The sequence below is a fragment of the Rhea americana genome, unplaced genomic scaffold (genome assembly GCF_003343005.1).
Source record: "Rhea americana isolate MKP2758 unplaced genomic scaffold, rheAme1 scaffold_11, whole genome shotgun sequence".
NCBI classification, from domain to species: domain Eukaryota; kingdom Metazoa; phylum Chordata; class Aves; order Rheiformes; family Rheidae; genus Rhea; species Rhea americana.
In genome coordinates this window covers 6,669,802-6,683,845 of record NW_028185150.1, presented here as the reverse complement: position 1 = coordinate 6,683,845, position 14,044 = coordinate 6,669,802, and the positions used below count along the sequence as shown (strand labels likewise).

Below are 14,044 nucleotides of genomic sequence, written 5' to 3'. Positions count from 1 at the left end.
ATCCATGCCAAACTACCTGTGAAACTCAATGACAGGAAACTGAAAAGCACAGAAAGGGAGTTCCTGTACTGACACTGAAGAATTCAAGGCCTAGTTTACCACAAGCAGCAAGTTTGTAGATGACCTGCAAATTCCTATGGTAGTGAACACTAAGAAATTTTATTAAACACCTTGTTGTTTTAGACAAGGTTTTTCCTTTAAGAGAAGTATGAATTACATAGGCTACCTGTATCTTAATCTGTCATTCTGTTAATGGAGGAAGATATTTTATTAGTGTTAGGCACCTGAACAAAAAGGCAAGAAAATGGAAGATAATCAGTATTTAATTTTCTGTGATGTTTCCAAAAACATCAATGGTTTTGGCATATCAGCTCTATGAAGTGATGGTGCTAAAAAGTATATCTAGCACCCTAAAATAACAGTAACTTATCATTTGTAAGTCGTCATTTGCTAAAATTTTATAAGCTCTGATTGTAAATAAGTGAAAAAGTAATCTTAAGCTGGACAGCAGTACAGTTATGTACATTCTTTTGAATATGCTTAATTCCTACAGCTGTCAAAAAATAACTCACAGCCAAAGCTAGTATGTGAAATAGGAAAATAGTGTTTTAAATTTATATCTTAAAAAAGTAAACTTTGAAACTCGTTTATTAATCCATACTTCAGTGAATACACCCCCACCCCCCTACATTTCTGTAAATAGTGTTTAAAAAGACATCATTTTTTTTTTGTATCAATGCAGGCTATACTTTGAGTAAATCATACTTTGTGGATGCAAACAATGTTTTCCTTTTAAACCAGGTTGAACTCTCTCAGGTTTAATTGCAGGATCGTGTCCTTGACAGCAGCAAAGACAAAGCGAATATTCTCTGTGTCTGTGGCACAAGTGAAGTGGGAGTAGATTACTTTCTCCTTATCTGGATTCTGATCCTGGTACAGTTTCAAAATGAAGTCTCTGGCAGCTTTGACATCTTGTTTAGGTCCTAGTCAAAAAGCACAATTAGTATTTTTGAACATTTAAAAATATACATCAGGAGAGAACCATATGGCAGTATCTGAGTAGGCTAATTTCAAATTTAAATATGGAATAATTATAAAGGTATACTCCCTGTTGGCATTTCTCATTAATGTATCAGTGAGGCAAAACTTAACCTATTATGCTGCTACTTTCTAATACTTGTGGAGCTTGTTATTTTCAACAGTTAACTGTATGATCCAAAGTAATTATTAAAAGAGCCTAAACATCTGAAAACATACATTTTATAGTTTGCTACACTGTCGTCTATCATAAAGACTGTAAGTGAAATCAGATTGTTCTCAAAATACATATAATTACAAAAGATTCTCTTTGGTCAAAATGTGGATCTGTGTTTTCTCTGTAGCTGCTAAATCATTATAATTCTTTTCATTCTTAAGTGTAGGATTCAATGTGATGTATCTCACAGTACAAAACAATGTTTTAAGTATTGGAGTGGCCTCGTTCTTTTGACACTGTGGTGTCAGTAACATTTGCTTAAGAAAGTCATTTAGGCTGCTTTTTAACTTTGCACTTTTATACAGACCCCACAATGTAAAACTATACTGTGGATTTTTACCATATAAAGAGTCGAATTAATAAGCATGTTACCCAAATTTCCCCCATGTCTTGTCTCTCGAGACGATGATTAGGTGAAAAATAGGTTTCTCATCAAGTAGTGATTTGAAATGTACTGTGCTCATTTAATTCAAAAAAGATAAGAACGTAATATATATTGGGGTAAGAATGAGATTAAATGAAAATGAATTTGCCATTTGAATGCTAACAGAACAGCTGCAAGAAATGTCTTAAGACCCTGTCTTCAMTATTCCAGTTAAAAAAAAAATAATGCTACAGTATAATTCAGCAACTTAAGTTTGTATTTGAGAGGAAAGCCTAGCAAAGGGCAAATAACAAGTATTTTGGATAATTTCATTCTTCTTGCTAAATTTAACAAGGAAAAATTGACTGACTTAAATATCACATCATTTTGCGAAATAGTTTTAAGATAAATGCTTACCTGTGTATTCTGGAAAGTAACTAATTAGATGGGAATACATGATTTTCTCTTCTAAAAGATCTTTTTTATTTAAAAACAAAATGACTGAAGAATTCAGAAACCACGGGTATGTAATGATAGTTTTAAATAAGGCCTTGCTTTCTTCCATTCGATTCTACAAGTACAAAAATGAGCATGAAGTTTAAAGAGTAGCATATACAAATCATATCAACCACAGATCATAAGGTTTTCTTTAGAAATTTGTTTAATATTATTTGTACTAAGCCCAATTGCAATGCACTGGCTGACTGTTAACTCTTGGTGTTTTATACCCACTTGCTCACTGAGTTTTGCCTCACAACTATGCATAGGATGACAAGACATGAAATTCAAAGTAAGCCTCAGTAATAGAAATTACCTGAATTCTTGTAYGAATTAGCGAGCAGTCCTGGGCTGCTCAATGGAAGCCTATATTGACCTCACAGGGAGAACTGAAACACGGTATAGCAAATCAAGTATCTGATATTAGCATATTCTAACATAGCTGAAGGACAAGAGCGTATCTACTCATCTATATTAGTAATAAAGTGTGGTCATGCTGTCCTTTTATAAGAGAGTTAGCTAAGGAACAACAAATTCGGACATTACTGGTTGAAGTGCCTGGACAAAAGCTTGTGATGACAGTTCCTCTATCTTATTTCCTAATTTCTAAGGTGAAAATGACAAAATTTCCGAGACTTGTGGAAGGAAAAAGAAAATTACAGTAACTAAAATTGTTTATGCATCGCAAGAGGAAGAAAACTTTGATGTTGTGGCACTCAAGTGAATCAACCTGAAAAACGTTAAACAGGACCTACAACGTTAGGGTGTGCTTTTCATGGTTCAAAGAGATCTTGGGGCTTGGGAACCTTATATTTTCAAAGGTTTTAGGAGTTTAGGGAGAATGTTTGAAGGCATCCTTGTACTTCATTACTTTTGGCAGAGATTGCTTTACATCCTGTAGTTCTATCAACATGCTTTTCTCTAATTGGCTACTTTTTTTTTTTTTTTTTCATTCTCTGCTAAAACATCTGGCTTCTGGTATGACAGCAGTCTAAAGCAGATGGAGAGCTCATCTTTTAAATTTTCAAATCTTGAGAAGGAGCTAGATTGTAAGTTACCTCAATTCTCTTGAATTTGTGCATATGTGAATTCTGAAACTTCAGGGATTTTGATAGGTTCAAGGAGGAACAAAATTGACCCCATAACTACAGAAGTGGGACAGTATATTAAAGGGGCTAAATATTCAATAGAATTTACAGCTTTTGGGGAATGTGTGTTGGTTAAAACAGCAATGATTCAAAAAAATCTTGATAAATAGAAKAGGTCATATACATATTGCAATATTACAAAACTATTTATCTTTGCTTTGTGTACTGTATGTGTCAAGGAGTGAAAAAAAAGTATAGTATGTTCCACTGTTCTTATAGCCAGTATTTTCCTGGAAACTGACATTTAAAAAAGGATAGTCTGCTTCACATTTTTTACTAGCATCAGTCACATTCAAAATGATTAATCAGCTAGCCAAAAGATTAAATTAAAAATTAGTTTGTACTCCACATATTTTAACTTGTGCAGTTCAAAAGGCCTGGAAACAATCTTTTATAAGCTGTTTTATAAGACCAATCCATTCCTATTGCTAAAGATTGCCTAAGTTTTTATGAAATGGATGAAAGATTGCAAGAGAGTAGGATAAAGATACTGCCATTATGAAGTTCTTAATACACTTATTTCCCTCTCAAACAAACAGTTTAAAGCAATCATTTTAGCCAGTTCTCTCTAGAACAGTTTTTGAGGCCAACACTTACAGTGTGATTTTTTCAGTACCGATTGTGTATATTTTACATACTACCATATTTAATAACGTTTATGTTTTTGAATCATATACATAAAATAATTACAGTTGATTGAGGCAATTCTATTTGTTTAGAGATATAGCTGATACTCAGATCCTCAGACATTCTGAGACATGGCTTGAGAGTACTTAGCTGATTTAAAATATTTAAATCTCATCTTCTACGACAGAGTTTACTTTTTCTGTAGTCTTCTAATTTAATACACCTTTATGGATTTATAACTGGATAATCTTCTTAATGTAATTCTAGTATTTGCAAATGCATTTATAAAAATATGTGAATGCTGTCTKTCTTACAAAAGCACACATCTTTTATATCTAGTTTAGATACCTCCAACTCCTTACCTCATTGTCACATTCTGCCAAGACTTGATCATATTCACTTAATGCAACCAAGAAAATGATGGAAGTAACACTTTCAAAACAATGAATCCACTTCCTCCTTTCGGACCTTTGGCCACCTACATCCACCATCCTGTTAAACAGAAATATAGTCAGTATTTTAGTAAGACGCWTTAAACATACCAAAACACCTTATAATAGCTTGAGATGTTTGAAACATGAAGAATATATCTTAACTTTATATGTTATGTTCCATATTTAAACTTGATTCACTTGAACTGCCACCACTTAAACTGTGTTTCAGTGTACACACATAAAGTGTACATACCATCTTGAGGCAAAATAATGCTRTTTTTTTCCGTGTTGCTGAATATTTTAGCAAAGGCAGATTTAAATATGTTCAATTTGGTTCCCCATATACTCCAAAATTTAAAACAAACAGAAAAATCATCTGTGTAGTCAAATTTACATATATCTCACTACTAAAAACAATCAAAATGCTCACAAGTATTGTAATTCCACATTAAACTCCTGMAATTCTGCAGACAATTTCTACACATTTTTCACATTTTATCCAAATTAAAATGTTTCTTAGAACATGTCCAGGAAAAAAAAAAAAAGTCACAGACTATTTTGATAAGTTATCACAGTGGATTCTGTGTTTTAACTGCAGACAATTTCATGACAAAATGGCTAGTGGCTAGTTTGGTGGAAGAACATCTATAACAATGCTAGTGGCAATTCTGCAAGAGAATAAAAAAATACACTTTCCCTTACCAAAAAAAAAAAAAAAAAAAAAAAATCAGGAAGCCCAACTGTTATAGTAGCTTGTCCAATCCCAGATAAAGTACTTCTAAGGTGTTTTGTATGGCTGTTTTTTCAATGGCAGGAGCACATTTGTGTTCCTCACAATTCCACTGAATATCAGATCTCTATGCATTATATTGTAGGAGTTACCTGCTGTCACAACCTTGTTTTTTTCTTCCTCTCCTCTTTCCCTCCATGTTTCCATCTTCCTTCCCTGTCTTTATCTAACTGCAAGATGCTAGTTCATGGGAGGGGCTTTATCAGGTCTTTTAAGGCCTCTCTTCCAAAGGGCTGCAGCAGTAAATATTGGCTCAAAATGGAATTAAATTATCTTCTCACATGGGAATTCATAYATTATTTCAAATACTTTCCTTCTGCACTCCCCGCCACCTGACTTTTTAATTAAACTAGCAGTTCAGGATGCAAAGTAATTGGACTGCTTGGACTCAGAGAAGTTTCTGTTCATGTAATTTCAGTAAATCAACAGGGAAGTTTTGAAACACTTGGCAAGTTATTGTATTAAATTTGGAGGCTGATAACACATACGAAAAGCTTTAAGAATCTTACAAGTGAAGTTCCAACAACTACTTTCATAATACAGTTGTATATGAAGTCATCTGATGCTCAGTCTTACCTAAATATAATATTTTCTAAATCAAAGGGATACTCAATAATTCCTGTAGTTGGCACTCTGACTCTAAGAACATCTTGCTGAGTTGGTACAAATGAGGGCATAGCAATACGATCAATGTCAGTAAGATAACTGAAAAGTTAAAATATATAACAGAAACAAGATTAATGAATGTCATAAATCAATCATACAGAAATAAACCCAAAGTACCACTTATCAGCAAACACACTAGTGTTCCCMCAAACATAGCTAGACAGGAGACCAGCTGTACATGGCCTAGAGTAATTGCTGCTGGCATAAAACCTTTACTGTGTATATTACAGCCTGACTAACACCAGTCAAAAGAGATGCTGCCTGAATACTCTGTAGACAAATCAACCCCTACCCAAAATGATGACATTTAAATTTGTAGAAGCTTTGCTCTAACATCAGAATTGCGATTTGAACAAATATAGATCTTAATTCTAGCCATAATATTTTTTGTAATTTCATCTGTGATAATAGCACATAAAAMCGTGAACATTTGTTGGACAGATTTAAGAAAAGGAATGGAAAGCACTGCAAATGTGAATGCTTCAACATTACATATGTTTATATAAAACATCATGCTCCTCTTCTGCTTGTATAGTCATTCTTAATTTTACTTTCACTTCTGCTTGCATAGTCATTCTTAATTTTGTTTTCATCTGTGCTTTTCACAGTTGGAATTAAAACCTAGAATGATAATCTTGTGCCTAAATAAAGGCGCAGTGTAGGTTGCAAGTTGGACACAGACCTGATGCCTGATACTCCTGTGAGCAATCTCTCTTCTCACCACTAGAAGGCAACAGGAGATCAACTCAAAGTGTAAACATATGTTCCAAATCGTGAGAGTATAGCACAAACCTTCCTTTATTTAAGGAAAACCTTTTCTAGGTTAAAGAGTGAGGGCATCAATGTATTCTCCTCCACACTAGAATCAAAAATGTTCAAAGAAATGTACTGTTTATCCATCCAGAAAAGATTTCTCTTATGAATAAGAAAATTCCTCCTCTCTGATAATGTAGCAAATTGTTATTCAGACCTCAGTTGAGTAGTAGAAAATAGTAAAAGGAAGTAAAAGGAAGTAAGAAAAAGGAAGATGCACATGCACTTAAATTGAAAATAAAAATCATTTTCAATTGTGGCKTGATTTCATAGAAAGTGAATAGATGATTAGGTGCATCCTTCTGCTCCAAGGCAGGATTAGTGAGAACAGATAAATATCTGACAAGAGTGATTAGGCTGAAGACTCAGAAACAGATTGTAAGTGTAACCATAAACGCCTAATCTAAATCTTCCTTGCTGAAATTTAAACCTGTTACTTCTCAACTCATCTTTTGCAAACACAGGTAAGTAATTTTCTCTCTAAAGCAATCTTTTTCACAACTGACATCCAGGGAAGCCTAGGGCATATCCTTAAGGCATATCTTATCTAAAGGCATATCTTTATTCTTATTTATAGCCTAAAATTTTCACGTAACTATGAACTGTCTGACYTGCCTGCTTGTTGTCAATGTGTTTTGTACAGCTGTTCTTCATGATTTTCCCCAAGGGAAACTTAGTTACGTACCAGATGTGTTGACCTCAGAACTGGGAGGGCTAATGATTTCAGTATGTTCAGAAAGCCAAAAATCAGTTTATTGTTCTGTCTTAAAAGTATGTTGTTTATCTCAGGCCAACACAGGTATCAATGATAAAAATCAGAGTGAATCTATCTCTTCAGTAACTTTTGTGAAGACTGAATTGCCCTTATAATTAGATAAATKTACTTACTACTTAGCAGAGTCTGAGAGCTGGTATTCCCTCCGTCTGTCATAGCACTCTTGAATTCCTGGATCTTCCCAGAGCTTCTTGATTGCTTCAACTTGGTTTCTTTCCAGCACTGTCACTTTATCCACTTCTACTTCTCTGATCATACGAGCATTATCCTAGTCAATTAAATGATTACATTATTGTGAAAAAGGTTTACTAACAGTAAGCATGCAGAATACTATTATAATCATTCCCATATATAAGCTTAAGCATCAAAAAGAAACCTAGGAGAACAGAAGTGATGACTGTAATCCTTGAATGCATTTAATTTTTCAAGTCAAATGATASTGATATTTTAACCAAATTAGTCTTGCTTACTGTTACCCTTATGTGATTTTTTTTGTGGGGGAGAGTTCTGCACAGTAAAGGAAGAGCTCTAAAATTACCATTTTTAAACTCGCCATATTTTAAACCCAATTTGTAACAATAATAATTTTTCTAAATGTCTATTAATTATAGCTACTTTAGCTTCTGGTTTATTCTGAAACAAAGTTTTTGTAAACAATCACCAGGCAGGCATCAAATTTCTCAGGCGTCTTCTGCTTATTGCCTGTCTCATTGAGATACAGCCAACTTACTCTGTGGAAAGAAACAATTTTCTTCGCTCTTTGCTGATAGGCGTCCAAGAGCTACCACAAGACAAATATATGTTTTGCCATTAAGAAGGGAAACAAAGGAATCTATCATGTCCTCTACAACTATTCAGCTAGTTGTTATGTACTGATATTTGAGAGTACCTTTGGAACTCTGGAAAAGTATTGCTCCAAAATGCATTTAATTTTGAGATAAATTAATTTATTTAGTTCTTGAAATATAACAGATTGGTTACTATGAATTCAGTTTGCTAATGCTTTTGCCAGCACATTGCTAAATATCATCTAGATTTGAATTTATATCTTCTTTAAAAGTGAAGTAAGATTTTTTTCCCTCCCCCATATTTTAGCTTGAACAGCAACAGTAAGATCACATCAGACCTATTTTGGATCTGGGGTCCTAATTAGAAAAATCTGAACACTAGTAGACCTGTTTATCTACTAGTTCAAAATTAGATGGACATTAGATAGGATTCTTAAAAGGTTYCATATCTTCAATTATTGTGGAGAACCACAAAACTATGCAACACAAAGCTTAATACCTCAAAGTCAACTTCTCCATGCTTAGTTCAAATTCATTTTAAATATTGTAGGTCTATAAAATGTTCTGAAAATACTTTTCTCCTGAGTTTTCATACTAAGATTTACAGTACCGTCAAAATGCATAGGCAAATTTTCCCTGATTAGAATTATCTTTAATTTTACAGCTGTTCTGCTATRCGAAAGTTAGGAACTATTTTTATTATATGCACAGATCTTCTAAAAACTTCTAACATAACTATTATAATTTCAATTCTTACACTGTGAGTAGTTACTCAGCCTAAAATAGTTTAAAACATAATATGCTATAAATACTCGTTAGTATTTCTTTCTGCTCCTTTGCAGATGTGGTAATCTATAATAATTTTTACCTTACACAGTGTAATTATGTTAACAAGACAGGTAATATTTTTGATTTAATAGATTTTCCTATTCCTTATTTACTACATCAGAAGATATCAGGACTGATCTAGAACAACAGGGAACAAGCTCAACTTGTGACCTGTATCTGATTGGGGCACTGGGTATAAGACATGATACAAAGGACCTGGCATTCCAGCAATAGGTTATGCCCATGTTTCCAATCTTACCTGGTGAAATACAAGTRTAGAATAATACAGAATGTACAGATTACAAATAACTTTTTCTTCAGTTTGCTTAAGTCACAGAAATGATACTCTTTTCTAAAGCTGTAGCAGAAAATTAATCTTAGTGTTAATTTTTAACATCCAGTATTAAGAGAAGGCTGTGGAAAACACTATTTAAATGACACCTTTAGGAGAAATAAAGACTAACTACTTGTTATTGTTGTGATGGACACACAGCAGAGGAATACTCAGCTATTCATTTAAGAGATGCTTGCAGTATTTTCTTTTTTTTTTTTTACCTAAAATAAACACGTTATTGTTTACATAATTGCACTGAATTTATTCAACATTTCTAAGATTTCAATAAAGACTTCTCTATTTACTGTGGTTTTCGATAAGGAATTCTTTTTGCATATACAAGTGAAAATCTGATGCAACAGTGGCAAATTGTTTTACTTGTAATTTTTCAAATTATTTTCATGTTAGCTTTAAGAGRAAAGCCATCTAAGGGGGAGGGGAGAGATGCAGAGAAGTCATCAACTTCTTTTGTGGAGGAAATTTCTACTTGACCTGCCCATTAGAAAAGCATTTTGACTGGGGCTTAATTCAACACACAAACTTTGCAGGTGTTTAAGAGAGCTTCACATAGTTGCAGCTGCAAAATCAACCCTAGTTCAAGCTCCTTATGAAAAGAAAGATTTCATAATTGTCTAMAACTGCAAACCTCAGTCACCTTACCTGGCCAAGTGTCACTGTGATACAAAAAAGTCCTTTTTGGAAAATAATTCATGTTAATTTTTTTCATTTTGTAGCATTTAATCAATAGAGCTCAACATTGACATTGTCCCTCTCTCATCAAAAAGAACAGATCAAATGAAAAATTACTTAAAACACTATGTGATTTTAGCATCATTCTATTGGCAGGTATTCTTCATGCACAGTAAACAAGCCCATTAAAAATGGCTATTAAAAAACACTTCTGAATTGTGGGCAGATAATGTGACAAAAAAGCTAGATACAGGAAACTCAAGTTTTCTTAAAATGCAGTCATGAAGATAAATGAGTGATCTTCAGAGACAATATGCTATAATCCTGCCAGGAACTGAAAGAGAAGGGGATTAGATTTGAAATATACTCTAAGGGCTTTAGAAGAAGCAGAAAATCCTTCAAATCCAGCACTTAAAGGGTCCTGCAGCTTCTTTTCAGGGTCACATCAGCATTTCCAACTAAATGGCGGGAGCACGGTGTGGGTGGAAGGGAGAAGGAATGAGAACTTAGTACTAATAGCAAATATTCCTCATAAGTAACAACCACAGCCATGCAAGTTATTTCAGCCTCTGACTACAGCAATGATTGAAGCAAATTATTTTTCTACATAACTGTGGGGAACTGGATGGTTGGTTGTACATCTATTTTCAAGTAACTTTGAATAAAATAAAGCATATCAGCAAATAAACTATAAAAGTATAAATGTCTGACAGTCACAGTTAACACAAWTATTTGCTGTAACTGAACTGAAAAATTTGCAAAATTAAGTAAACCCCACAAATTCTCTAAATTCAGCTCTTTTTTGTGGATAATAAGAAACAGTTCTGACTGACTGATAATTAAGACTTTTTTATTTTTTAAAAAAGTCTTACATCTATTGGATTGAAGGATTTTTGTTGTTACTGATTACAACCCTTTGAAGGCCGATAAAATGCATTGCCCTTTCCCCCTCTGATTAAATTCTGTAAAAGGTAATGGAATCATGGTAGGTTACACAAGGCTTATGGGGTTTGTATTATTTTTCTGCAGAATCCCATAACAAGGAATTCTAGAAAAGGGTTATTAAATCTTGCCAACACTTAGTAATAATCTACGTTTACATTTCAACAAGTATATTTTGATTTTGCCAACAACATATCATGAAAACAGTTTTAAGTATCATGAAACTTTTTATAATAGAATTTTAGCAGAAAGCAGTTATGAATGTTTCAAATGGACAGGGTCATATTTTAAAACTTTCTACTGCATCTTCAAGTGCACTAGAAATTTAATTTTCATTTTTCTCAAAACAAGAGTGGAAGCTGATGGAATTCTCACCTACCACTAAGAACTTAGAGCAAGAACCATCATGAAAATATACAGTATTGTAATACTAGAGTAGTAAGTAAGTGCTTTAGTGAAAGAATAGAAAGGACTTATTAATATGAGAAGAAAACAAAATAAAAAATACCTACAATCATTACAGACCAAACCAAGGAACAAAGAAGCGGAAATGCAAACCAGCACAAGCACATGTTAACAACGTCAATTACTGGCACAGTGTTTTTTAAAAAATTAAACACAAGCAACAAATAAGTTCCAGAATTCACTCTTAATAAAAATATGTATAGCATCTTGTGCTCTCTTTAAACATGGTAAAAGGAGGAACAGCAGAAGCAGCATTAAAAGTGCTGCAAGATTTTTTTTTAATTCAAAACTCCTATTGTGAAGCTATCTTATTTCAAGTTTTTTTTTTTTTTTTTTTTTTTTTTTTTTTTTTTTTAACCAGATCTCTGCTTTTAGATAGTATGGTACAGATAGAAAGAAGAAGAGAGATGATAAAAAAAAGGTAACTAATTTTGAGTAGACATATAAGAATATACTAGTCCTATTAAAAAAAGCAATCTCTGTGATCCTGAAAAGAAAAAGGATCATGTATGACAAAGTGAAAAAAGTATTTATTTGGCAAGTAAATACATTCAAAACATGTATTTAAGCTGCTTAAAATATCAAAAATATATTACCCTTTAAAAATCTATTACACTGGTCTACAGTGGCAAATATAATTCTGGAATTAAAGGCTAACAGACACAAGGGATGCTTTAGGATTCAATCATAAATTTATTTTCATCAAAAAGATGTATTAGAGAGAAATAAAATAATCAGGAATGTTCTAGAATATTCCTTTTCTTTCATTTCACACAGTAATAGCACTGGGTAAAATCAGCTTTCTCACCTTTTGCAGAACTGCCAAGAAACTATATATGAATATATATAATGCTAAATTCAGGTTTTAGTAAGGACAAATCTTTGCTGGACAAGATATGGATAATACCACAAGCAGCAACTGTCACATTTTAAATGGAGAAATATATTTTATCTCAAAAACTGTTGCATGTAATGTRTAGCACTGATTATTTTAGCAAAGCTGTGTTTGGAGAATCTGAATCTCAACACTTGGAAAAAATTGTTTCATTTAATCCTTTGCAGCTATGTCCTATCTCTTGGGAAACTGAATGTTAAATCTAACACAAAAAAAAAGGCTTTATGTATTACTTAATGAAGAATTTTGTATTTCCAAAGCCTGAATTTCTTTACAAATTTATTTCTTCACCTATACCTAGATTATTATTACTCCTTTAAATAGCTTTCTATGAAGCTCAGTCTGATATAGAGCCATAACTACTGAGTAAAGTGTTCCCTATTTACTAAACACCTACTGGTAAAGGCAGAAAATATTCATTAAAAAAGTACTACGAGAACAAATGAAGTTCCTATTTTACTAAGCATTTACATCTTACGTCCTTTGCACCTATAATCATACCTTAGATCCTGATTCACTGGCTGGACAAAACAAACTATAAAATACTTTGTAAAAGTAATACTACCATGTGAAACACCTCATTTTTTACAGGAAGTAGTGTATCACAGGAAGGGACACTARTGGTTATTCAGTGTTGGAAGGTAACGGAAAAACATAAGGAAGGGTGTAAATTGATTCAATAAAAAATATTTATCRACAGATAAATATCTGTTGGTACAATATCTAGGTACAATGGGAGATTTAAATTAGCATGCTCTGTGAATAAGAAGCATACGTCCACTTACAAACAGCACATTTTGTATCACATTTCATGTTTAGTTTTACAGGGCTACTGAAATACAAATTATCCCTCACTACAGAATATACAGAAATATGCATTAATTAAGTTCTTGCCTCCTTTTCACACTATTGCTAAACCCCCTGATTGAACCTTCTTCCAGTATGATTCATTCTGGAAGTCCTCATGTTTTGCTAGAACCATGTTTGCATTCCTTTTCATCGCATTTTTAAAACAGTCCCATCAGATAATCTGACATATTGAATAAGATGCATTTTGTTTTTAAAGAAAGAAAATGAGAATGTATAAAATGGAAAAGAAAAAAATCTAAGATTTTATAATTCAGTATGATTGGGATGCGAGGCTACTGTTCCCAGGCCATATATAGTTTCAGCAGAAGTTTTTAACAAATAATACTTTAAGTTTTACTATGAAGTTACATAAAGTGGTCTTTCTTTTTGGTTAAAAAAATTATTTGGAATGAAACCAAATAGAAACACAAATGCTTAATGTAATCAACCTCAGTACTAGTACATCAAGTTCTGCTGAATTACAAGCAGTGTAAAATATAGCTCCTCAGATTTTTATCCAAGCCTGCTATCCTCCTATCTCAACTTATATTTTTGGATGGATGAAAGGATGGAACTTGGATGAATGCAAAATCCAAGCAAACTTGGATGAACACACTGACAGACCTGTAAGTATAGCTACACAATCACCTACRATTGCTTTATCTAATTGGGTAGAGGAATTAAGCATAAACAAACTAGCTTAGAACTACGGAAGATTAAGCTAACAGAAATGGCTGTGCTGTACATCATAAAATATATAGACTACTGCACTTACCAATAACTCTTTGTAACTATCATCAGTGGGAAAAGAAAGAAGGTAAGTACTCTCAGGTAAGTCCAAAAGTACATGAGGGTTTCTTTCTATTTTTAAGTGAAAGAACAT

The 14,044-nt window shown here is 33.0% G+C and overlaps 1 protein-coding gene across 1 annotated transcript in view; it reads right to left on the bottom strand.

The window, feature by feature from the left end:
* Positions 1-274: 274 nt before the first annotated feature.
* GNA14 (G protein subunit alpha 14) overlaps positions 275-14,044 on the bottom strand; it is an 85,239-nt gene continuing 71,469 nt past the window's right edge. The window contains exons 3-7 of the mRNA XM_085313540.1: positions 7,484-7,638; positions 5,693-5,821; positions 4,255-4,384; positions 2,037-2,190; positions 275-983 (exon numbers count right to left, since the gene is read on the bottom strand). Of these exons, the coding sequence (XP_085169666.1) occupies positions 793-983; positions 2,037-2,190; positions 4,255-4,384; positions 5,693-5,821; positions 7,484-7,638 (759 nt within the window). The 3' untranslated portion in view covers positions 275-792. The remainder of the gene's footprint in view (positions 984-2,036; positions 2,191-4,254; positions 4,385-5,692; positions 5,822-7,483; positions 7,639-14,044) is intronic.